Source organism: Chelonoidis abingdonii, chromosome 7 (genome assembly GCF_003597395.2).
Source record: "Chelonoidis abingdonii isolate Lonesome George chromosome 7, CheloAbing_2.0, whole genome shotgun sequence".
NCBI lineage: Eukaryota > Metazoa > Chordata > Testudines > Testudinidae > Chelonoidis > Chelonoidis abingdonii.
The window spans coordinates 30,218,896-30,242,170 of record NC_133775.1 but is presented as its reverse complement, the minus strand read 5'-3'; the positions used below and the strand labels follow the sequence as shown (position 1 = coordinate 30,242,170).

Sequence of the window (23,275 nt, the reverse complement as noted above, 5' to 3'; positions counted from 1 at the left end):
AAAGCACTTTACAAACATTAGAAAATAATCCTCACAAGACCTGTGTGAGATAGACCAGGATTATTAGTCCCATTTTCAGATGAGGAAACTAGAACACAGAGAAGGCGAGTGACTTATCCAAAGTCAAACAGGAATTTAGTGGCAACGTCAAGAAAACAACCCACATTTCCGGTGTTTTACTTCTACTAAACCATGAAAATGTATATCATTACTATAGTAAACATTTTTTGCGCAAAGCATATTTAAAGTAACACTTCAGTTAAAATTTGGCCCCAAATTTAAGCTGTATAAAAACAAGCTAAATCAATAGAAACATTCAATTTTATTTAAAATTATAGTGGGTGAATAATATCCAATTCCAATGGAAATGTTGTACTAATAAACATTCCCCTGCAGTGTTTGCAAGCCAGACGTTACCCTACTGGGACTCTGAAAGGGAAACGGATGATAAACAAAAATGACAATGACTTAACTGATTCTGAGTGTCCAGGCTGAACGACATGCAAAAAGTAAACAGCATAATAGTGACAAGCAAAACAGGCGTTTATTTAGAATCTTCCCTATTGATTACCTAGATGCTATTGGTAATGCAAGTACCGATATAGGTTTGTTTTTAGCGTATGATTTTTTTTTTTTTTTTTGGTCAACACAGTGTCCTTGTGTACTAACCAAGAGATGGCTGCATAGCGTTTTTGGACGAGAGCAAGAAGAGAAAGAAAGATTAAAATAGGCTCTTCTAAAGTGACAGATAAGGAAGAGGACTGTAAGTGCTGCGGCAACTTGATCTGTGGCTCGGAACATCGCACAGTAGTTTTTAGGACTATTGTTTGCTGGTTGGGGGATCTGGTATGATGTAGATGAAGAGAGGAAAAATACTGAAGCAGGGAGGACTCGGACCTCAATGAAATTCAGTCCGCCAGTGCGAGGAGGCTGCTGGAGGAGCTGAGTGGCAGTCACGTGCCGCTAATGCTGCTGCGGTATCAATTAATCCCTGACGTGAGGCTCTGGGCTCTGCTGCTGTCAGACGCCAACGCTTCCTCGCTTCACTTGTCCCCTTCGGCCACAGGCTAGGAGAGGTGCGTATGCGGCGATGAAACCAACTCCCCACTGACGCCTTCTCAGAACAATTTCCACCTTCCTAGCTGGCTGCTATAGGTACGTGGGTTGACGCGCACGGGCTATTGGCATCAGGTGACTTTGCAGAGATGCTAACAAGATCTCCCTGTGTAGTTTGCTGAGGGGCAGGTTATATAAATAATGTGTCAGGGTTATCGTTAAATAAGTAAACATAGCAGTTTCTGTAGGCGGTGCTGCCCTGGGGAAATAGCTAAGCGGTCATGGAGGAGAAAGGCACAGGAGCAGACTGTGAAATGCAGTTTTTCTATTGTTATCCTCCAAAAGGTCAGTTTGTGTGCAGTCCCTCTTTGGCATCTCACTTCCCAGAAGTCTGAGGAAAACTCTGTAATGATAGACTCTGTGAAGCTACCTTTAGGATGTAGAGATGGGGAACAATTTCCTTCCTTCATGTATCCATGACATTTTATAGCCTCTTTAGAGTGCCAGGCTGCCACACTTTGAGTGAAGCTTTGAGAAACATGAGTTGTTAACTTTATAAATGTTTAACTATTTTAAACATGGATACCAAAGTGAGTGATTCCTTAAAATTTCCTGCAAATAGATCAGACTTAACATGCTTCCTTTTTTTTGCTTTAAGGAAAGGTTCCAGCGAACTATGTAAAACTGTTTCTATGGTAATAGTGTTGGTGCTGTTTGAAACAGTGCCTAAAACCCTACAATATTTCCTAATTGTTACTTTCCTTATAACTTTTCATGGCTTATAACTTTTTTTTAATTCATAAGTACTTTTCTGTGTTGGCACTTTCAGTCATCTATTGTAAGACTTGGAATAAAAATACTTGGTAGCGATTATCCTAGATGATAGGACTATGGCCTTTGCTCTTAAAAGTTTTCAAGTACAAAGAATGAAAACGTTGTTACTAGTTAAATACCCTGTCTGACTGTGTTTTTCATAATATCTCATTTAAAAAGAAACTGAAGTTGAGTTAACCCTATACAAAGAGATCCAAAGTTATGTCAGAGTTTTAATTTTAATTGCTGCTTATGTCTCTGGGCATTATAGTACTGACTAACTAGTCCTGCTGTCTCTACCAATGTATCAGTCTCATTGAAGTCAATGGCAGTATAGGTGGAATACTTGACTTTTTCAGACCTTATGTAAGATCTGCCCCCTGCTTGAAGACCCATGTAGCATTATCAAGAGAATTTCAGGCCCCAGTTATGTCTTTCCCCTAACCATTATAGAATACTTCCCAGGACTTTGGATGTGGTAGTTGTGAGATGGAAGCCTGCAAAATGTTCTTAAAACATCAACAATAAAATGACCTGTATTGCTGGAAGCAGACCTGTAACATCTGTGTGTTGAGAACTTTTACCATTCTGAGCCATGATGGAGCCTTGAATATAACTAAGTATGAATAAAAAGTTACTCTTCTAGCCATGCTTCCCCCCCCACACGCTATAATTGGTTTATGACCTCCAAAATCATAAGCGGAGTTCTTAAAGTAACTTCCTTTACTACTAATGATGGCAGTGCAGGAGATGGAGAGACTCTGGCAGTGCTTGTTTATGAAGGTGTGATTAATTGTTTTGATCTAAAATATGATGTGTATGGCATCAATGCAACAAGCTTGTTGAGTGTCGGTACCACTGCTGGTCTGCATGCAAGTTAATAGGGTGAAAACTAATTGTTAGTAATTGAGTATGGCCTACTCTGTTCTGAAAATGTCAGTGGGGGAGAGGAGATATAGATATTTAAATTTGCCACAGAAACCAAAAATCCTGTATCACAAGGATGACGTACTGCCTTTAAGCCAAGGTGAGTAAGATGTAAGAACTGTCAACAAATTTTGTTAAAGGACATTGGAATCCATCATGTACATTAAAACCTGCAGCAATATGAGCCCTCAAAACAAACTTATAATAAGCAATTTTAAATATAGCTCTATTGTTGGTCCTAGTAATAATTTTCAATATTAAGAAACTATATGCTTTTCAGGCCTTTTTAAGTACTCTCCTACTTTCCGGAGAATTAATACCATGCAGACCCTTGTATACAGCTGAGTACAATGACTTAATGCAACAACTGAAGGAGAAATTAATTTTTAATGACTTATAGTTGGATATTGGATATAAATTGTGAATGAAGGAGAATTTTCTAGCACATGTAGCTTTAAAACTTGATTTGTCTATTTAAAATGTCTTTTCCAGTATATTCAAAACTCAGCTAAGAGCAGGGGAAGCAAATCTAATTTCACAATTTAATGGAAACAAAATTCTGTCCTTTTGTTATCTATTTTAAAATAGATAATGTTTTTGAGTGTAGCATTACAAGCTCTTCACTTTGACTCTAGAACACCACAGTAAGAAGCTTTTGTGCTGAAGAATGTAACATCTCTCTAACATTTGCTTGATGCTCTTCACCATGTTTGGCTGCAGTCTTAGCAAGCTTAACAGAAAAAAGTCCTGTCACTGCATTTATGCTAGGTCCTATTATAGTACTGTCAGCCCCAACCATTCAGAAATCATGAGTCAGGCCCTGCAAAATCATGAGATTAAAAACCTCACAAACCCCTCCACACCTTTGGGTCCTCCTTATTTGCTTTCTTTTTGATGAGCCATTAATATGCACATAATCAATGCTCTCAAGATTTTCTCTGCAACCATAAACGTTAGACACCTTTAACTTTTTTTAAATGTAATTTGACTCAGGATCTGGGGCTCCAGAACACTAAATATCAGACTCAAGATAAAGCCATGAAAGTTGAAAATACAATAGCAGTATCCTACTTTTGGACCAGTTGCTGTCTCTAAGTTATCTGTATTGTGTGAAAAAGAGAATTGGCATTTGAAAATGCTATAGGTCATTTAAACTTGAAATAATTAATCTTGGCCTTTGGTCTGGTTCTACTTTTTAGACAGCAGGCTTGGAGATATAGGGGTAGATAACAAGTACCCTTAAAAGCTGCTGATGTACTACAAACGTCCTTCTGATTTATTTCCCTGTATGTCTAAAACTTATCTCATATTTGTGGTTTTGGTGGGGGAAGAAAAGAGCTTTTTTTGGCAATCAGTTCAGTAATCCAAAGGGACAAAAATGTCACTTGTAAATCATGGTCCTAATATTTTAATCTCCAAATTCAATGTCTTCTCAAAACTTTGTTAATTGAGCCACGATATTGCTGTAGTTCTAAAGAATACATATGAGATATATCTTGCTATTTGTGCAATGTAGCATGCAAATATCTTTAACCTGCTTGTAATCAGTAAACTAAAATCTTAAGTATTGTGTGTAATAAAAGTGATCTGCTGTTTACTGTACTCATGCCTGCATGTTTTTCCAATTGACTTACACAATGGCTTTTTTCTTCCAGAAATGGAAAATGCTGAAGTGGTTGTAAGCAGCTGCAGCTCTCATGATGATGAAAATCTTTACAGTTACAAACGACACCCATCCATTTCACAGGAGCTGCTTTTGGAAGACGAGCTTAGAAGGAAACTTAAATTTTTTTTCATGAACCCATGTGAGAAATTTTGGGCCCGGGGCAGAAAACCTTGGAAACTTGGGATTCAGCTTCTAAAAATAGTGATGGTTACCATCCAGGTGAGTTACTTTGGGAGCTGGGGCTTTCTTTTCACTCCATGGATACAAGATAGGAGGAAGGTAACTGATAAATATTCTACTTGCTGTGGCACAACGTAACAGTACGAACTCAGGCTTCTCTTTTAAAAAGCAACTTTGGAAGCCTTGGAAATATGGTAGATGTTGCGTGGTATGTGCATACCTCATTGAAAATTCACAGTGAAAACACACACATACACACACGTATATATATGTGTCAGAGTAGAATTTAAGTACTCTCTCAATCTTTTCCTTCTCATCCAACTTTAAAGTTTAGTTTGCTAGACCAAACCTTTGTTGTTTAACTAAACTGTCATTATCTGCCTCTCTCTTCTTTCCTTGTGGAGAAAGTTTATGCGCTAATTCCTCTCCTATCTTAGTCTTCAACCAAAGATCTTCCATAATTTCTGCTTATGGAGTGCAGAACCTAGTGACTTTCTGCTGTGAAAGCAAGAATGTGGAGGACAATGGTCCCACAGGCTACAAGAGTAAATTCCAGGAATCTTCGTTTCCTTGTTGAAAACCTAGTGGGCTCTGTGTATATATGCCTTTACTTTATATTTTTTTTTATATTACTTTTACTGCTATGTGTTACATGGATTGTCTTCCTCTTGTATAAGCTAGAAATTGGGAATAGGAGGATCTAAATTGGAAGTAAACTAATGCTGAGCCACTGTTTCCAGGGAAACATGCCCATACATGAATAACTTGAAATCTTTATCATCTTCTTACAAGTGTGTGTTTACATGTGTAGCCCTAGGGCGATATATTGAGATGATGCACTCTTAAATGCCAGAATTACTGGTAATCTAGTTATCCTCATGTAGAAATTTAACTTCCAGGGAACATCAGGGCTGCAAAATCCTCCTTTAGCCCAGTGACTGTCTGTTTTATTTCCTGGAAGTCTCTTCTCTATTAATTGGCAGTAAAACCACTAAAGGGAATTCTGGGCTCCTGTTAAGCCTATATAAATCTCTTCTATGTGTCTCTTCCTTCCCAGGGTAATACTTGTCAACAGGATCTTGTGCTAGCTAATCAAAACCTTTTTAATGAATAGTTAATTCACTTCTAATATCTCTTTAAAAGCTGGTTTGGGTAATTGCAGAATGCTGTGCTAATGCCGCTTTTTTACTGGAGTGCAAGAGGTTAAACAACTACATTTCCTCTTCTACATCATCCCAGGGTGACTTTTTTTTTTTTTTTCCTTGCTTGAAAGCTCAATCTGGTTATACCTTGTAGCTGTTTGAGTTGAGTCACTCTGGTATTTCTTGCTTTCCAAAGTAACCTCCGACTATGACTGTCAAAACATGTGTAGTGACTCATTTATAGCTTGGCTAGGAGATGGGATGGTCCTTCCTCCCCTGCCCCTCTTTTAAAAAAAGCTGTTAGCCTTGCCTCTATCTGGATGGGAAATGACTTTCCAAACACAGTAGGTGGTTGTACCTACACTGAAGGAATGATCTTCTAGGCTATGTATTCTTTAGAGAGGAGTTGGAATTTCCAACGTGTCCTATCCTTCTCCTCTTCCTCTCCCCCCCAAAAAGAAGCTGGCAGCGTGAGCTCCATTTCTAGTAATAGTCTAATTCAGCCATGGCTGTTGAGAGGGGTTTCTGTGCAGAAGAGGGAGGGTAGTTTTACTGTAAGCCTTTGCAGTTCTAAAGGAAAATTGGCTTTTAAACACTTTTTTTCTTTCTCCTCCCTCCCCCCCCAGTTAGTAGTTTTTGGGTTAAGCAATCAAATGGTGGTTGCCTTCAAGGAGGAGAACACTGTGGCATTCAAGCACCTCTTCTTGAAAGGATATACAGAGAGAATGGATGATACCTATGCTGTATACACACAAACAGATGTCTATGACCAGATCTTCTTTGCAATAAACCAGGTAAAAGTTTCCACTGTGTGGAAGTAGAGCAAGAACTGACAGGGAGTTGAAAGGGATTTCAATGAAAACAGTCCCCTCTGTGAGCAAGAGTCAGGCTAACTGTAACCCTAATAACACGAGATTTGTAGAAGCGAGTGAGAAAGAACTGTATGAGAAGTTGTTTCGACCTTGTGTAGATAAATATGGAATGTAGACTAGAGTCTAAATAAGTGAGGAAAATAAGATATCAAGATGACCAATGTATAAACAAAATGCAGCTGTTGCTTATTTTATGTAACAGAAGGTATAAATGCTTGCTGTAATTGTTTACCTGTAGAGAGACCTGCCTAGGAGGGGAAAGCCCTGTGTCCTAGTGCACTCTTCCTCTATGCAATGGCTTGACCAAAGTATCTGACTTTGCTGCACTCAACCAGAGGAGTGAGAACTGTTTTTCTCTGACAATTGCAATATGTTTAGTACATAAAAAGCATAGGAAAGAACCTGTAAAATGTAATTTAAATCAAGTAATCTCACAAAACTGCAAAATATCTAAAGCTCGTGTCTTAGAAAAAAAAGTTGAGACTGAAATAAAACTGGTCTCTTTTAGAAAGAAATTGAGCTAAAAGCTGGAAGAATTTCCCATTTCCCAACTTCTTTGGGAGTGTTGGAAAGGGAGAAATTGACAGGAGAGAAAGTTGATGTTTTCTAAATTAAGAGGGCAGAGTATCAGTGAACAGAAACTTGTACTCTTAACTGTGGCGTCATTAACATAACTTAAGTGTTGAGTAATTTTACAAAGTCAATAGTAGTAGATTATTTTTTTAAAATAGTCTGTGACTCTGCATTATTGCCAAATCTTGAGCTCTTTGTAAACAATGATATAGGATTGGTCAGACTGATATTCTACAAATGTAGAGTCATAACTGGAGTGTGCCACTTTAGAACTGTATGGTAGATTATGTGCTATATACTAATACTACTGTCCTTCGTTGTAAATTCAACTAAATTCATTAGTCTATAGCCGGTGTTAAGGTGACTTCGTCTCTCTCAGTTGACCCTTTCTTCAAGTTAGGGAATGATTTCATGCTGAAGTTGAATTAAAATGGGTATGAAGGAGGAGACTTCCTCAATTTAAAGCTAGTGTCTCCTCACTATCAGAGGAGACCAAAGTTGAATTTCCTGACTAGTCTCTAACTTGCTGGGTAAAGTGTGAGTACTGGGGGAAGTGGCAAACTCAGTCTGGGGGAAGGGAGTTTGTCATTCAGCTGCAACCCATCTGGATGAATGTTGTCTCATTCTTTGAGGAGTCATATCCCCACATTGTTTGCTTTGTAGATGGCTGGATAAATCTAGGAGAGAATCTGAATTTTGGTAGCAGGTCTCTAAGATTTTTCCAGGATGAATGAAGGATGATGGGGAGGAATTCAAATAATTCTTTCCCTGTGGAGACTAGAGGAAAAGCAATTTTTTTTTTTAATTGGAGTAGTGAGCTGGGGAAGAGTGGCTATGTTCTCCGATCACTGGAGATAGCTCAGAGGCTCTCAGCCAGAAGTAGAGCCAGAATTTGTTTTTCCAAATACTAAGCAAAAAGACATCACTTCTCAAACAGATTCAATAACTTACATTTGACTATAGTGATTTTTTTTATTTATCTAAATGCTACAAGGAATTCTTGTCACTAAACTGTTTCTTTGGGCACAGTTGCCCTTCGGGATAACTAGACAGAATGGTCCACACTTTCAAATGGGAGGTTCCCCTTTATCACATTCAAATGTGTTTGCATTTTGGCACCCAGAAGTGAATTATGGGACCAGATACATGTACATGTAATTGTCTCTAAATACCTCTCCTTGGTGGTGCTAAATGGGGCTATATCAACAGCACAAGGTCACCTTTTGAATTTAAGTGCAACCCAGGATCTATCTCCAAAGAAAATGCAAAAATAACAGTAATCACACAAACCCAAACACTGAGGCCCTTCCCCTTTCCCCAAGGCCATGCCCCTGCGCTGCTCACACCATCCTCCCCCCTTTGCTGCTTGCTCTCACTCACTTTCACTAGGCTGGGACAGTGGGTTGTGGGAGGGGGTGCAGGCTTTGGGCTGGGGCCAAGGAGTTCGGAGTGTGGGAGGAGTTCTGGGCTGAGCCTGGGGCAGGGTATTAGGGTGCAGGAGGGAGCTTAGGGCTAGGGGTTGGGGTGCAGGAGGGGGGTGCAAACTCAGGGAGAGGGTTTGGGCTCTGGAGGGAGTTTGGGTGTGAGGGAGCTCAAGGCTGGAGAAGGAGGTAGGGGTGCAGGAGGGGTTGTGGGGTGCAGGCTCTGGGATGGGGCAGTGGGTTGGGGTGCAGGATCTGGAAGGAGTTTGGGTGCAGGGGGCTGGGGTTGAAGTGTAGGAGGGGCCTAGTGTATGGGCTCCTGCTGGGCACCCCTTACCTCAGACGGCTCCTGGGCAGCAGCAGCACAGTGGGGCTCTGGCAGGCTCTGTCTGCCCTGGTCCTGCACTACTCTTGGAAGTGGCTGCCATGTCTGACAGCCCCTCTAGGGGGGGAGGGACAGGTGGCTCCACACTCTCTGCCCCTGTCCTCAGGCACTGCCCCCACAGCTCCCATTGGCCAGGAATGGGAGCTGCAGCGGTGGTGCCTGCATATGGGAGCGATGCATGGAGCCACCTGCTCCTCCTGCTCCCGGGAGCTGATGGTGGTCGCTTCCGGAAGCAGCACAGGGCTAGGGCAGGCAGAGTGTCTGCCTTAGCCCTGCTGTGCTGCCAAACTGTTAGCGGCCGAACTCCATGTTTGGCTGCAGGAGGGTTGGCCACCCTATCATGACTGGTCAGTTCTGGGGTCTCAGTGCCTGAAATCGACTTCCAGAGGCTCTGCAATCAATTGGTTGGTGACCACTGATCCAAACTAATACAGCTTCTACAGAAGAGACTGAGGGAGTCCCACATCTGAATATCCTATAAGCTGTAGCCCAGTGATTAGAACATTCATCTGAAAGGTGGCAGATCCCTGCTCAAATGAAAGGGAACTGGAGGGTGTAGTGAGGCAGTGTGGCTCCCTGGTGCCCTGGAGGGGGAAGAGCCCATCCAGAGGCTGGGGTGGGCAGAGCTAGGGAGCTTTGAGCCCACCCCTCAGAGGGCCAGGTGGCGACCCAGAAGTATAAAGGCTGGCCCTCAGAGCTCAGTAAGGCCGGAGCCACCAGAGAGGTCAGATGCCTCCAGTCTAGCCCATGACTAGGAAAACCTCGTGGCTGCCAGGACTGGCCGGGCCTGCCCTTTACCTGCTACCTGAAGGAGTTGCCAGGCCTGCTGCTTGCTGAGGAACCTATGGTGCTGGATCACCAAGAGGACAACCCCCTGACCCAGGTACCACTCAAGGCGGAGTCTGGAAGTAGCCTGGGGGCAGCGACCCTCGTCTGGCTGCAGCACTGCCAGAGCCCATGTCAGTGTGTTGTGGCCAGGATCCCCACTGACTAAGCAGCGGGTCTTCTGCTGCTGCTAGGGCCCCAGACTGGGACGCAGTGGATTAGGAGGCCCTGCATCCCCCCTGCCTCCCAACTCATGGGTGGTAGTCTACCTCTCTCCTAGGCCTTTGGAGGCTTGGGGCTTGCTATTGTTGCTCAGCCCTGTCTGAGGGCCTGAGTTCTGACTGCACTGCCCCGCCCTGACCTAGGGTCTGGGCATAACGGTGTTGGTTCTAGTACCGCAAGGGCTGCTGAGGAAGACCCCGCAGACAGACTAATTCCCCAAGCGTCAACTGTGGTTAGTGAGCCTGTGTGGCTCCCCGTCATCTGGAGGGGGTCGACCCCCAGCAAACCCTTGTACATGGGTCTCCCACATCGCAAGTGAGCACCTCAGCCATTGGGCTAAGTTATGAGGTAGGTCGTCTAGTCTAGTGTAAGTTTACCTATAGGGGTCCAATCTGGTAGGTGAGCTATGGAGGCACTTTCTGGATTGAGCCCCACAGGTGAATTTGGAGGATGGCCTGTGTTTTCTGGTTTGTGCATTGCTCTGGGGCTTACGTGTCCAGAAGCCTTGCAAGGGGCTGGTGTGTGCGCACAGGGAGAGAAACATAGGTGCAGAGACAACCTTTACTGCAAGTTTTTTGATGCCTTGTAACTTTAGGCACCTAAAGGGCCCAACAGCAGCTGAATGGGGGTTCTGTGAATCCCAGTGAGGCCTGATTCTGAGATTTTTAGGTGCCCAAGTCCTTTTGTGAATGTAGCCCTTAGCTGCCAAAGAACAACAATTCTCTCATTCCAAACTTCTGAGCAATTGTTTGAGGGCTATGATCCTATTTCTTAAACATCTTACAAGACTGTAATTTTAAGGTTTAAGGGGACAACTTATCATGGTACTGTCTGACTAGAGAAGTCAGGATAGTGCCATGGCTGGAGAGCTAGCTTAGGACTTCGGAGTAGAGTTTAACTCTCTGCTCTGCCACAAACTTCCTGTGTGACCTGGGCAAGTAATTAAGCCTCTATCTTCCTCCGTTCCCCATCCTACCTCACAGGGTGTGTGAGAGTATATATGTTGGACTGTGAGGCACTTGGATACTACAGTAATAAGGGCCATAGATAGAATTTTTTGCCCCTAGAGTTGCAGGAAACAGACCTGGAGACAAACTGTGTGTGAGAAGAGGGAACAACCTGGTCTTTGTGGTGGGCTGGAGCCCCAGTATAAATTTGAACTGCCAAGAAGCCAAAGTTGCAGCAGAGAATTAGCAAGACTATTGGAAAAACCCCAGCCATACCCTCCTATGCTGGAAGCAAGGATAAGCATGGTATATGAACGGCTCTGGCTGCTCTAGGGCATCCCAGGGTCCTGTATGTTGAGTAACTCTCCCAGAGTCAGATATGCTAGGTCTATGGCCAGAATGTGCTAGTGTGGTGCTTTTTTGTAGCATCACCACCTCACACGAGAGGATCTGTCCAATGTACCTCTAGGATCAAATGAAATACTACTGTCAAACCAAATAGCTCATTTTTATGTCAATTTTGACTAAGCAACAAACTACAATATTGCTATATGCCTGGGATAAAACCAATCCTGAATCAGATTGACAGATGAAGGACTTGAGTGGCTACTTGGAAAAATCTGGTATTAGCGATCTGTTAAACATTTTGAGGCTGTTGCCTCCCAAGTCTTATCAGTATGCTTTTCATGTCTAATAGCTTTAATGCAAGGATGTCCAAGTGCTTTAAAAATAATGAATTAGGGTCATCCTAGGGATTTGTAAAGAGAGAACTTTAATAGAAAATGCTGCTTGTTTAGGATCTAATCTGGATCTTTTGGTCCAGGCAAAACTCTCCTGAAGTTAGTGGACAAGTCCAGCTGAGGAGTGTGGTGTAGCCCTTCTGAATTATTTAGGTGACCTTTTAAAACAATGAGATGGTTATAGTCTACATTCAAACAAATACTGACTGACATTTTTCAGATGTAGCAGCCTAGGCGTGACTTGACATCTAATTCAGTTTGACTCTTATTGTTTTGACTTAGTACTTACAGCTGCGCAACATATCTGTTGGAAATCATGCTTATGAGAGGAGAGGAGCAGAACAAACAGCTATGGCAATCTGTCAACAGTTCTACAAGCGAGGAAGCATCTGTCCTGGAAATGACACCTTTGATATCGACCCCAACATTGAAACTGGTGACACACCTACCTTCTATCTTGTCTGAACTCTTTATTTGTACTCAGTAACTTTTTTGTTTTCAATTTTTCCTCAAACCTAATCAGTGTTTTATAGTTGTATTAAACGGTCATGGAATCTGCAAATGTTTCTCTTCCAGCATAATCTGTTCTAGATTTTTGTGATCATGTAGTCTGTCTTTAAACTCTTATTGTAACCTAACATTTGTGAAACATGTAAAGCTTTAACTTTCTTTTTAAATTACTTGCTGTTCTAATGCCCTTATGTTGAGGGAAATAGCACTAGCTTTAGCCAATGCTATTGGTATTTTGACTGACTTAGGCTTTTCTATGGCATCCATCACCATATTATGAAGCCTCCTGCATTTACTAATCCATTTACCATCACAACATTCCTGTGAGATAAGGAAGTAAATAACTAATGTTAATTCTTCAAATGTGCCTTAGGTCAAGAATGAATTGAGTTGGAGTGCAAGAAACTCCACAGTCTTGCAAACTGATCTCTAAAATGACTGTTCTATTTGAGAGTGTGCTATTTTGACTTTAGTCAATAGCTCTTATGCCCACTGGGGGGTTGGTACTTCAATTTGTTTTAAACCGACACTGAATCCGTCTGGTGTTTTGTGCCTCTTTCTTCATGGCAGAATGTTTCTATGTTGAGCCAATGATGCCTTTGGAAAACAGAACACTGGGAAAGCACAAGTTCAATTTCACTCTGGACTTTTACAGGTGAGGTGGAATATTTTGTGTGTGTGTGTGTGTGTGAGTGATTCTAGTACTATGAAAAGCTAATTCAAACTTGCCTTCCAGACTTGTAACAGTACAGCTTACCTTTAAACTGAAAGCGATCAATCTCCAGACAGTTCGTCACCATGAACTCCCGGACTGTTATGACTTTACTTTGACAGTAAGTGAATGCTTCAATATATTTTGTATTCACCATAGTAAGAATTCTTGCAAATGTTGATACCTTCATAGGGGCATACTATACGTTTAAACATGGTTGAGCACCAGGGCTCAGTTATCATGGTGAGTGGGTCGACGAGGCTGCTATAGCTTACAGTAGCCTATAAATAGTTGAAGGTTGCTGCTGTGGGAGCCACAAGACATTTTGCCAACCTTTGTTGATAGGCTCTCCTGTTAACCATTCTTAGAAGGGTCTCTTTAGAGAGAAGAGTTTTTTTTTTTTGTTTGTTTTTGTTTTTTAAATATACTTGTGTGCTCAAAGGCGGAGGTTTAATTTCTTATACTTGCTGTCTGGTAGCATTTGGTAATGGTTTATGTGCAGTTCAGACTAGAATGGGATTGTAACTTAAATTATAGATTTTAATTTATATTCCAACAAATAGAACAGAGTAATTATAGCAAATAACCAATCAGACTATCTTTTTTCTGTTAGTCAAATTTATATATGTAAATATGTATTATCTTAGTTGGAAATTTCCAAGCTTCCTAATTTTCCTCCTAAGAATATTATGGGTCATTGTTATGAAATATATAAAGCTTAGAAATTTTTATATAAGCACTTGTAACTTTATACAAAATCTCTGTTCTTCACACAGATAGTGTTTGATAACAAAGCACATAGTGGAAGAATTAAAATAAGTCTGGACAATGATATTGCCATCAGGGAATGTAAAGACTGGCATGTTTCTGGATCAAGTAAGTAACAACTAAGTTAAAATACTTTAAGGCATCCATAAATGTTTTTAACTCTTGTCATGTTTATACAGAATTCATCCGCTGTGGATGGGGTTTTGTTCCATCTTCTCATCCTCTTTCGTTTTCACCTTCCCAACTAATATGGGGAATTATGTAAAGCAGGAAACAAGGGATGAGAGTAAATGGTCTATTTTGAGACTGGAGCGAGGTAGATATTGGTGCCCCACAAGGATCTGTACGGGGATGAGTGCTGTTCAACATGCTTATAAATGATCTGGAAAAAGGGTTAAACAGTGAGGTAGCAAAGTTTGCAGACAATACAAAATTACTCAAGATAGTTAAGTGCAAAGCTGACTGCGAAGAGTTAAAAAGGAATCTCTAAATCTCTGGGCAACAAAATGAAATTGTGTTGATAAATGCGAAGTAATGCATATTGGAAAACATAATGCCAAATAGACACAAATGATTAAAAGAAAATTTAGAGCCCCCCACTCCAAGAAATTGAACAGGCATCATCATACCATTATCCACAACATGCAGCAGTGGTCAATAAAGCTAAGTATCCTAGGAAACATTAGGAAAGGGATATATAAGAATAGAAAGGAAGAAAAAATCAGTGCCACTGTATAAATACATGGTATGCCCACACTTTGAATACTGCATGCAATTCTAGATGCCCCATCTCAAAAAAGATATTAGAAATGGGAAACGGTACTGAGAACAACAATAAAAATGACTAAGGGTAGTGAACAGATCTCATCTGAGAAGAGACTAAAAAGACTGGGACTGTTCGGTTTAGAAAAGAGATGAATGATGGTCTATATAAAATCACGACTGGTGTGGAGAAAGTGATTAAGGAAGTGTTTATCCACTTGCATAACACAAGACCCAAGGGTCACCAAGTGAAATTAATAGGCAGCAGGTTTAAAACAAACAAAAGGAAGTACTTCTTCACACAGCACAGTCAACCTGTGGAACTTGTTGCCCTGTCATATTGAGGGCTAATACTACAATGGGGTTCAAAAAAGAACTTGATGATAAGTTGGGGGAGGGTAAGTCCATCAATGGCTATTAGCCAGGATGATCAAGGATGCAGTCCCATGCTCTGGGTGTTGCTAAACTTCCGACTGCCGGATGCTTGGACTAGAAGACTGGATGGGTCACTTTACAATTGCCCTGTTCTGTTCATTTCCTCGGAAGCATCTGGCATTGGCCACGTTGGAAGATAAGATACTGAGCTAGATCCCTAGATGCATCATTGGCCATACTGAGTTAGATTGTTTGTTTGTGTTTTTTTATTGACTTTTTAGTACAAAAAGGCTAGCACTATAAGTCTGCCAAAGCTGAATGATAGTGGTGGAAAAGTAAAGCTGGTTCTTACATAATTCACTTTTTTATTCTAACACGTGCAAAGGCTGTATCCGGTAAGTTTCCTCACCTGTATTAATATGGAGTGGCTAGAAATATACCTAAATGTTAGCATGTTTAACTGACTGTACCAAGGATTTGATTTAATTGAAATCAAGTTGTGATGCACAATACAATTCATACCAACAGTATTTAACAAATATCTTAAATGCTTACTTGCATTATAAACCAATTGGGGCAGGGATTGTCTTGTACAGCAGGTACTGCATGTTGAAACTTAATGACTATTTCAAACCAACTTAAGATTAGTAGATATTAGAGCTGGACAAAACACATTGTTTGACACTTTGATCAGAAATAGCCTTTCTTTAAACCAGAAACTTTTCATAAATGGCTTTTTGTCAAATTTTATTTCTCTCCTCTCCCTCCCCTTTTTGCCACTAAGTACCCCAGTAGGATGAATGAGATCCAGGTTTTTACTTTTCCACTTTAACTTTTGAAATTTTTGGACTCCCCCTCCAAAAAGAAGTCAGTGGCAAAAGGAAAAACGGAGGGGAGGGGATGGAGTTTTTTTTAAAGGGGCAGGGGAGAAGAGAGCCCCATCCTGGCCCTCAATCTATTGCATTCAGTGGAAAAGGGGGAGTGGAGAGGGCAATGAAACAAAATAGTTTTCAAAAACTTCTATTTGTGAAATCTTTTTGTTTTCACGTTTTCCCCTGTTTCAATTAGCCCCATTAGCTGTGTTTTACCAACTGTTCACTAGATGGCATGCTAGCCCAAATGGATAATGCAGTGCTGGAAGAAGGTGCTTTATATCAGACTTGTGTGATGATCTATATTAGGATGTGGTGCCCTTTTTAAAATGTGCATCATACAAACATTTTTTACAGGTCAATCCAGGAGATTCTTTTGTAACTTTAATCTCAAATCAGTGGTGAAACATACTAGTCAAGTTTACTTGTTTTTACAAGTAGAGCCAAAAAAACCAAACTCCCAAACATACACTTTTTTTATCCATTTTAATTAAGTTGCAAAAATTGCTCAAATGTGAGCCCATAGCTACATATATGGCAGAGATCTTTGGATATACAAAAGGTCAACATGTATCTTTTGTGGAATGGTGCAGCAGGTACCATCTTGAGGTCAGATAGCACTTCAGCACCCTATTTTTAGATTGATAGCTTGCTTGTTTCAAAACCTACTTGGATTAATAACCCCCTTGTAGAGCCTTTTGGTCTCTAAAATCCACTTTAAACACAAATGTAATTACTAGAATACCTTTGTGGGAGACAGGTTGTCTAAAGCAAGCATTTTGTTTTTAGTACTGGAACTTTAATCCTTTTCTGATGGTTATCTGGCTTTAAATGTGTTTTTTTTTAATAGGAAAACTCTTGTATAAAATGTCTTAACCCTTTAACATAGTTCTGGTGCAAACCTTCATCTGCCTAAATGTCTTGATCATGTGTCTCATTCATTCTTAATATACACTCTTTTTTATTAAAAGCAGCATTGGTTAGAGTAATTGATGTACAGCACAACTTGTACTACTTGGGTCTTGACTGCCTCTGCAGCTGTGTACCAGTTACCTGCATTGCTCTGGGAGAGGAAGGATAGTTCAGTGGATAAGACACTAGACTGGAACTGAGAAGATCTGGGATCAGTTTCTGACTTTAACACTGAGTGCCTGCCTGCCTGTTTGTTTGTTTGTTTGTTTGTTTGCTTCCATTCCTGTTGCTGTAAAATGAGGAACAGTATCTCGTGCTTCCATGGGACACTGGAGATGCCTCTAATATTATGAAATGGGGTTATTTTAAGACAACTGCTCATTTTCAAGAAGATACTGTAAAATCATGTTGGCTTGTGATCTATGAAACCCATGGAGTAGTTATAGGTCTCTTAAATGAGAAGCACTAGTCAAAGTTTAATACTGTTAATATTTGCAGTCAGAGAGTCATGCATTACACTATACAGCTGTCTTTTAGATCTGTACAAATCTAAGTTGCAAATGCACAACAGAAAAATGTAATTCTACCATGTTAGCAACTATGTATTTGCTCCATGATACAAATAGTATTCACATGACTGTCTCATGCCTTCAAGCACTGACAAGGTCAGTAAAACGTGCTATCTGTACAACTTGCTCAAGAATGCAAGTAAAGAACTATAAAAATATTCTAACCAAAGCTGAAAGCTGTTTCCTCTTGAATCTGAATTTGCACAGGGAGGCAGGAGATACATTAATTCTGAAATAACTTGCCAGATGGGTTGGCTTCCCTTGCCTTGAGTATAAGTGCAATATACTGGTTTGTTTAAGCCTACAACTTGGTGAGTGTTGATCTATCATACTGAGACACTCATCAACTTCATGCTCCTACATCTGTAAGCTTTAATGGGTGAAACTCTAAATTTTTCTTAATCCAAACTGGATATACATAGTGATTCAGACTTGAGTTAAATGGATACTCTTAGACAGGCAAAATCCATTGTGTTTATGCACAATTATAAACATTTTGGGTTTTTTGTTCTTGTTTTTTGCAGTACAAAAGAATACTCATTACATGATGATCTTTGATGCCTTTGTCATATTGACTTGTTTAGCCTCATTGATCCTCTGCACACGATCAGTGGTTAAAGGATTCTGGCTCCAAAGGGTGGGTATAACTTATCCTAAGGAAGGCTTTTGAGCTGTTTAAACTTAGTTTGACTGTAGCTGCCTTTCCTTTTTTTTTCCCCTCTAGGAATATGTAAGTTTTTTCCGACATCATAAGAAAGAAGTATCTTTCACAGATCAAATGGAATTTGTCAATGGGTGGTACATCCTGATTATTGTTAGTGATGTCTTAACTATTGTTGGCTCCACTCTAAAAATGGAAATACAAGCTAAGGTAAGCTGTTCACCTACTAGGTAGAAGCAAAACTGTTTTTGAAATTCCATCCCAGTCTGAATTCTCGAGTATAGCCAAGCAATACCCCTTTAGAAGTTACCAACTAGTGGGGACCAAAAACAAACTTTCTTTGTTAGGCATTTCACTTCAGGTGAGCAGTGACTGGTCATGAGAGTTTAGAACCCTGAATATCCTTAGACACTCATCTGCCTATTCTCTTCACTCTTAAGAAGTTTAACCCTGTGTGCTTTCCCTTTTCCTCCTCCAATGTAGTGCCAGCTGTACTAGATATAGATATAGATGTGGCTTTTCAGTTTAGAAGTGTATGTGTAACTTTCTGTGCACCATTGTACAGTACCTACAACTGGTTTGAGGAAAAAAGGTAGTTCTCAAATACCTCTTCACTGCGACTCCAGCTCCCAATCTCCAGCAACTGCCAGGCTGATGCCTGCTTAACCTTCAGTCTGCAAGAGTTCTGAATATTTCCCATAATGGGAACATCTCTGCTACAGTACATAATGACAAAATAGACTTGACCTTCCCACATTCAGAGTTAGATGTGTACTGTCTCTGCTACCTTGATACCTTCTCTAACCAGTTCTGGTGCTACCACTTAAGCTTTTGGACCACGGTATTGCTATTTATATCTGAAACTACTTGCTTGCATATTCAAAATAATTTTAACAGAAGTTACAGAGACAAGGTGGGTGAGGTTAATCTTAATGGACCAGCCAAAGTTGATATTTCTTTTGCTCTTATAGAAGTGCCTATCCCAGAGTCTAGGTGCTCAATTTATTAAATAATGCACAGTGATTTTTATAACCCATGTCCAATAAGAATCAACCAAGAACTGCAAAAATATTCCCTCCTGAAATACCCAACCTTAACCTAATGCTACTTGCTCCCAAAACTCCAGTAGACTAGCTTTGCAGCATGCCTGTAAGCTTTAATCCAAGTTGACCAAAGAATAATTCTGAAGAACCAGTTGGTGGTGTTGATTACTGTTTTTAAATTATCTTTGCAAAGTACCCAACTACCAATTATAGGAGCTATATGTTCCATTCTTAGAAATAAAAGGAAGGTAAGAAGTAAATACAAAAATGAATAATTGATTTAGGGTCTGGGGAAATCCAGGTACGAGAGCAAGAAGGAATATATCTGATTGCAAGAGTTCATCCACTGTGCTGGTTTCTTATTAAACAGTTTTGGTAAAAACTGGGATTGTGCAGTTTCTTTCTAAGACTCGATATCCTATGTAATTGGGTCAGAAGTAAAGTAGAGGCATCTCATTGCAAGTCCTGTAAATTTAACCTGGGATCTGAATAAACATCTCTTCCTTGTTGTATACTACTGTCTGAAAGTTCTGCCAGCCAAATTATACCTTGTGCAACCCTTAGCTACATTTATGCAAACTTGCTGAAGAGGAGTGCAGCTTAACAAACGTAGCTGATAGATAACACAAGAAGGAATGGAGTCCATCCAACTGTTTGCTCTACTGCTTCTGCAGGTTTAACAGGAATTAAAAAATATATATATATACTGAAAACCTTTTGTCACTAAAGTGAGCTGTTTGTGTTCTTACTCAGATCTGATGCTTAAACATAGAATCCTAGAATATCAGGGTTGGAAGGGACCTTAGGAGGTTATCTAGTCCAACCCCCTGCTCGACGCAAGACCAATCCTCAGACAGATTTTTCCCGCAGACCCCTAAATGGCCCTCTGAAGGATTGAACTCACAACCCTGCGTTTAGCAGGCCAATAATCAAACCACTGAACTATCTGTCCCCCATATTTTTGCATTGTTGCCTTTCAAAGCAGAACTGCAGTTAAACAGGCTGCTGAATGTATTAAGTTGGATGAAAGTAGACCAATGTGTGTAGGTGCTGACAGAATGGAAAACCAGTGGAACACAAATAAAATCTAATTCTGTGATACTTCAGTTTTTAGAAGCTAAATTATCTTTCTCTTTGGTAACTTCGTAGAACTGTGGCACTTGTCTAACCGACAAGTAGCTCAGACCTGATTCTTCCTCTTACATAAAGATCTATTTTGCTTAGGCAGGAAAATACATTTCTTGGACATGATGGCTATGTTGTCTATTAGTCACATGTGAGATGCACTACATTTATTTAAATACTTTCTCATTTCTTGCTTGCATCTATATAATCTAGTAGAGTTTTGCCCACTAAACAGAATTGGTTTTGGTCAGTATTGGAATGGGAGATAGAGGTTTTCAAGGAAAATTAAGTATTTCTTGGCGAATTGTTGTAGCAATGACTAAATCATAGGCTAGCACAAAAAGGGAGACTTCTAGTCCACTGTATGGGTTTAACACTGTTCTTTCCTGTTTGTTTTATATATACAGAGTCTGACAAGTTATGATGTCTGTAGTATCCTCCTAGGAACTTCTACCATGCTTGTGTGGCTTGGAGTTATTCGATACCTAGGTTTCTTTCAGAAGTATAATGTAAGGATCTCCTGGGATCTCCATGCTGTTGGTATTTATTTTATTTGTTGTTACCACACAACTGTAACAAATATCTGGCTCGATTCTAACTGTCAATATTGGTTTCTGCAGCTGCTTATTCTGACACTACGGTCAGCATTGCCCAATGTCATTAGATTCTGCTGTTGTGCTGCTATGATCTATCTGGGCTATTGTTTCTGTGGATGGATTGTACTGGGGCCATATCATGTTAAGGTAATGTAATATTTGAGGTTTTTAAACTGAACGAATTAAACTGGGAGTTGTGATCGCTTGGGGTTGCAATGTGGTTACCTGGGGGTTGCAAGCTGGCAGCTCTGTGGGGCTGACAACCCAAGCCCCCAACAAATTACCCCCTCATTTTTAATTTATTGGAGGGGTCATACTCAGTGAGAAAGGGATCATGAATACAAAATGTTTGAAAGCCACTTATTAAACTGAATGAATAGAATTAATTCCAGATAAGTTTCTAAATTATAGGTTATTGCTAAGCATCACAATTTCAAGGCTCTCTAAGATGAACGTCTTTAAGAATGTAAAGCCTTACTTATCAAAATTTTTGAAGGTTGACCAAGTACGATGTTGTCTTGATCACTTTTCTCTTCACCATTATGAGAGTCCTGAGTCAGAAGTATGGCCAGAGTGATTCCTAATCACAAGCTGGGGCTGTCTATGCAATGTTTTGAGAAATAACTTGGTCTTGTGCAAGACCAACTTCCATTTTCAGATTTTTTTCTTAAAGGGATAAGAACTAAGGGACCAAAGTCAGCATGTCTTGCTATTAGTTCACAGCTGAACCAATCTGAATCTGTGTTTGAAGACAACTAAACATCTATCTAGAGAGATTCTACCAGTGCATGTTGTCGTATGTGTTTGCAATGCTATAGCCTGTATTCTCTCCCTGCTATGCCAGGACCTGCCTGTAGCTACCTTTGGCTCTACAGGTCTCTACGCAAAGGAGGGCTGACTAGGTTACAGGACTGATTGAGTACAGTGCCTCATGCTTCTTGTAAAGAGTCTAGGACAGCTGAGGCAGCAACATTCGACAGCTCTTTACTTATTTTAAAACCAAGACTGAAGCAAACAGTAACTCGGTACTAAACGTTTGTTTGATTTGGTTTCCCCTTTTCCTCTAGTTCCGTTCTCTGAATATGGTTTCAGAATGCCTTTTCTCACTGATAAATGGAGATGACATGTTTGCCACATTTGCAAAAATGCAGCAGAAAAGTTACTTGGTTTGGTTATTTAGTCGGCTTTACCTCTACTCCTTCATCAGCCTGTTCATCTATATGGTGCTAAGTCTCTTCATTGCACTGATCACAGATACATATGAAACAATTAAGGTAGGCATGGTCTTTTTTTCCTTCTCTCTTTCAGAAGAAAAATGCAAGAATGGTTTGCATGTTCAATTGCGATATTAATACAAAACCCATAGAATTCAATGCTGTTGCCAGTACATGTACCTATCTGGTAATTAAAATTGAAATATGAATAAAAATTTACAGAAACTTTTCTGCTGGAAACGCTAACTTTCAGCAGCTACATTATTGCTGGTTGATCTCACTGGCTAGGGAACAAGCATAATGGTTTGGTCATTGTGTATCCAGACTCTACAATGTATTGCAAAGCACTGAGGCAGATGAGGTAATATGCTCTAAATTCATGTACACATTTATAATTCTCTCCTAAAATATTAGTTTCCAGAAATCTTTGATCACTAACTTAAGGAAGAGTGCCTGAAATATTGACGAGAATTGTTTAACAGATTCTCTTCCACCTTGCCCTAGTTTTGACAAAACCAATCTGCCTTCCTATCCCCAACTTTCACTTTAAAGGATAAAAATCTATCAGAATATTTCTGTACAGTGTCTACTGCACTTCAGAATGTCCAGTCTTCTAAATCCAGTTTTTACACAATTGTGTGTGTTGTGTTGAGGGGAAGGATTTAAATCTTAGCAAGACTATACACAACAATTCAGCTTTGTATTGTGACTAATCTTCAGCATTACCAGCAAGATGGCTTTCCAGAGACGGAACTCCATGACTTTATATCGCAGTGTAAAGACCTACCAAACTCAGGCAGATACAGATTAGAAGAGGAGAGTCCTGTGTCTATCTTCTGTTGCTGTAAACGGTAGGCATCTGGCTTAATTTGCATGCCTCTTACTAAGTAGCTATATAATATGAAATCTCGGTGAGCTATGGTATATCGGAAATAGTTGTTAACTGAGTCTGTGGATTTCTAATGCTTTAAGAGTCCTGCACTATCATACAAATCAGCTATCCTCTTCAACTGGATTATGTTATGAAATAGTGCCAAAGATATGTCTAACTTAAATTATTCTAGGCCTCAAATATTGGAATCAAAGCAGCTATTCAAGCTTTTGCAATAGATTACTGTCCTGCTCTAGTGGCCAGACCAGACTTTCGAGTCTGCTATTGCCTCTCACTAATGGCCCTGGCTCTTTAGTTCAAATAAGGATTCCTGCTGTTTGGATCCAGAGATTACATGTCCCCTACAGATGCCCTATCCAATGGAGGTGTTAAAGTTAGGGGCCCTTCTGGGGATTTGGACTGTAAAATCTGTAGCTTCAGCTCAGGAATATTCATAGACTCTTACTGTTTTGTGCCAAGGACTTCATATTTATCTGTATCACCTTAATGAGTAAT

The 23,275-nt window shown here is 40.2% G+C and overlaps 1 protein-coding gene across 1 annotated transcript; it reads left to right on the top strand.

Annotated features, from left to right (window-relative positions):
- Positions 1-995: 995 nt before the first annotated feature.
- Positions 996-22,743, top strand: MCOLN3 (mucolipin TRP cation channel 3). The gene is made up of 13 exons (XM_032798867.2): positions 996-1,155; positions 4,452-4,681; positions 6,411-6,578; positions 12,052-12,205; positions 12,850-12,934; positions 13,016-13,112; positions 13,768-13,867; positions 17,774-17,886; positions 17,974-18,120; positions 20,486-20,587; positions 20,699-20,821; positions 21,742-21,948; positions 22,609-22,743. Exons 2-13 carry the CDS (start codon positions 4,454-4,456, stop codon positions 22,741-22,743), a joined length of 1,659 nt encoding a protein of 552 aa, XP_032654758.2. The 5' UTR covers positions 996-1,155; positions 4,452-4,453.
- The last annotated feature ends 532 nt before the right edge of the window (positions 22,744-23,275 follow it).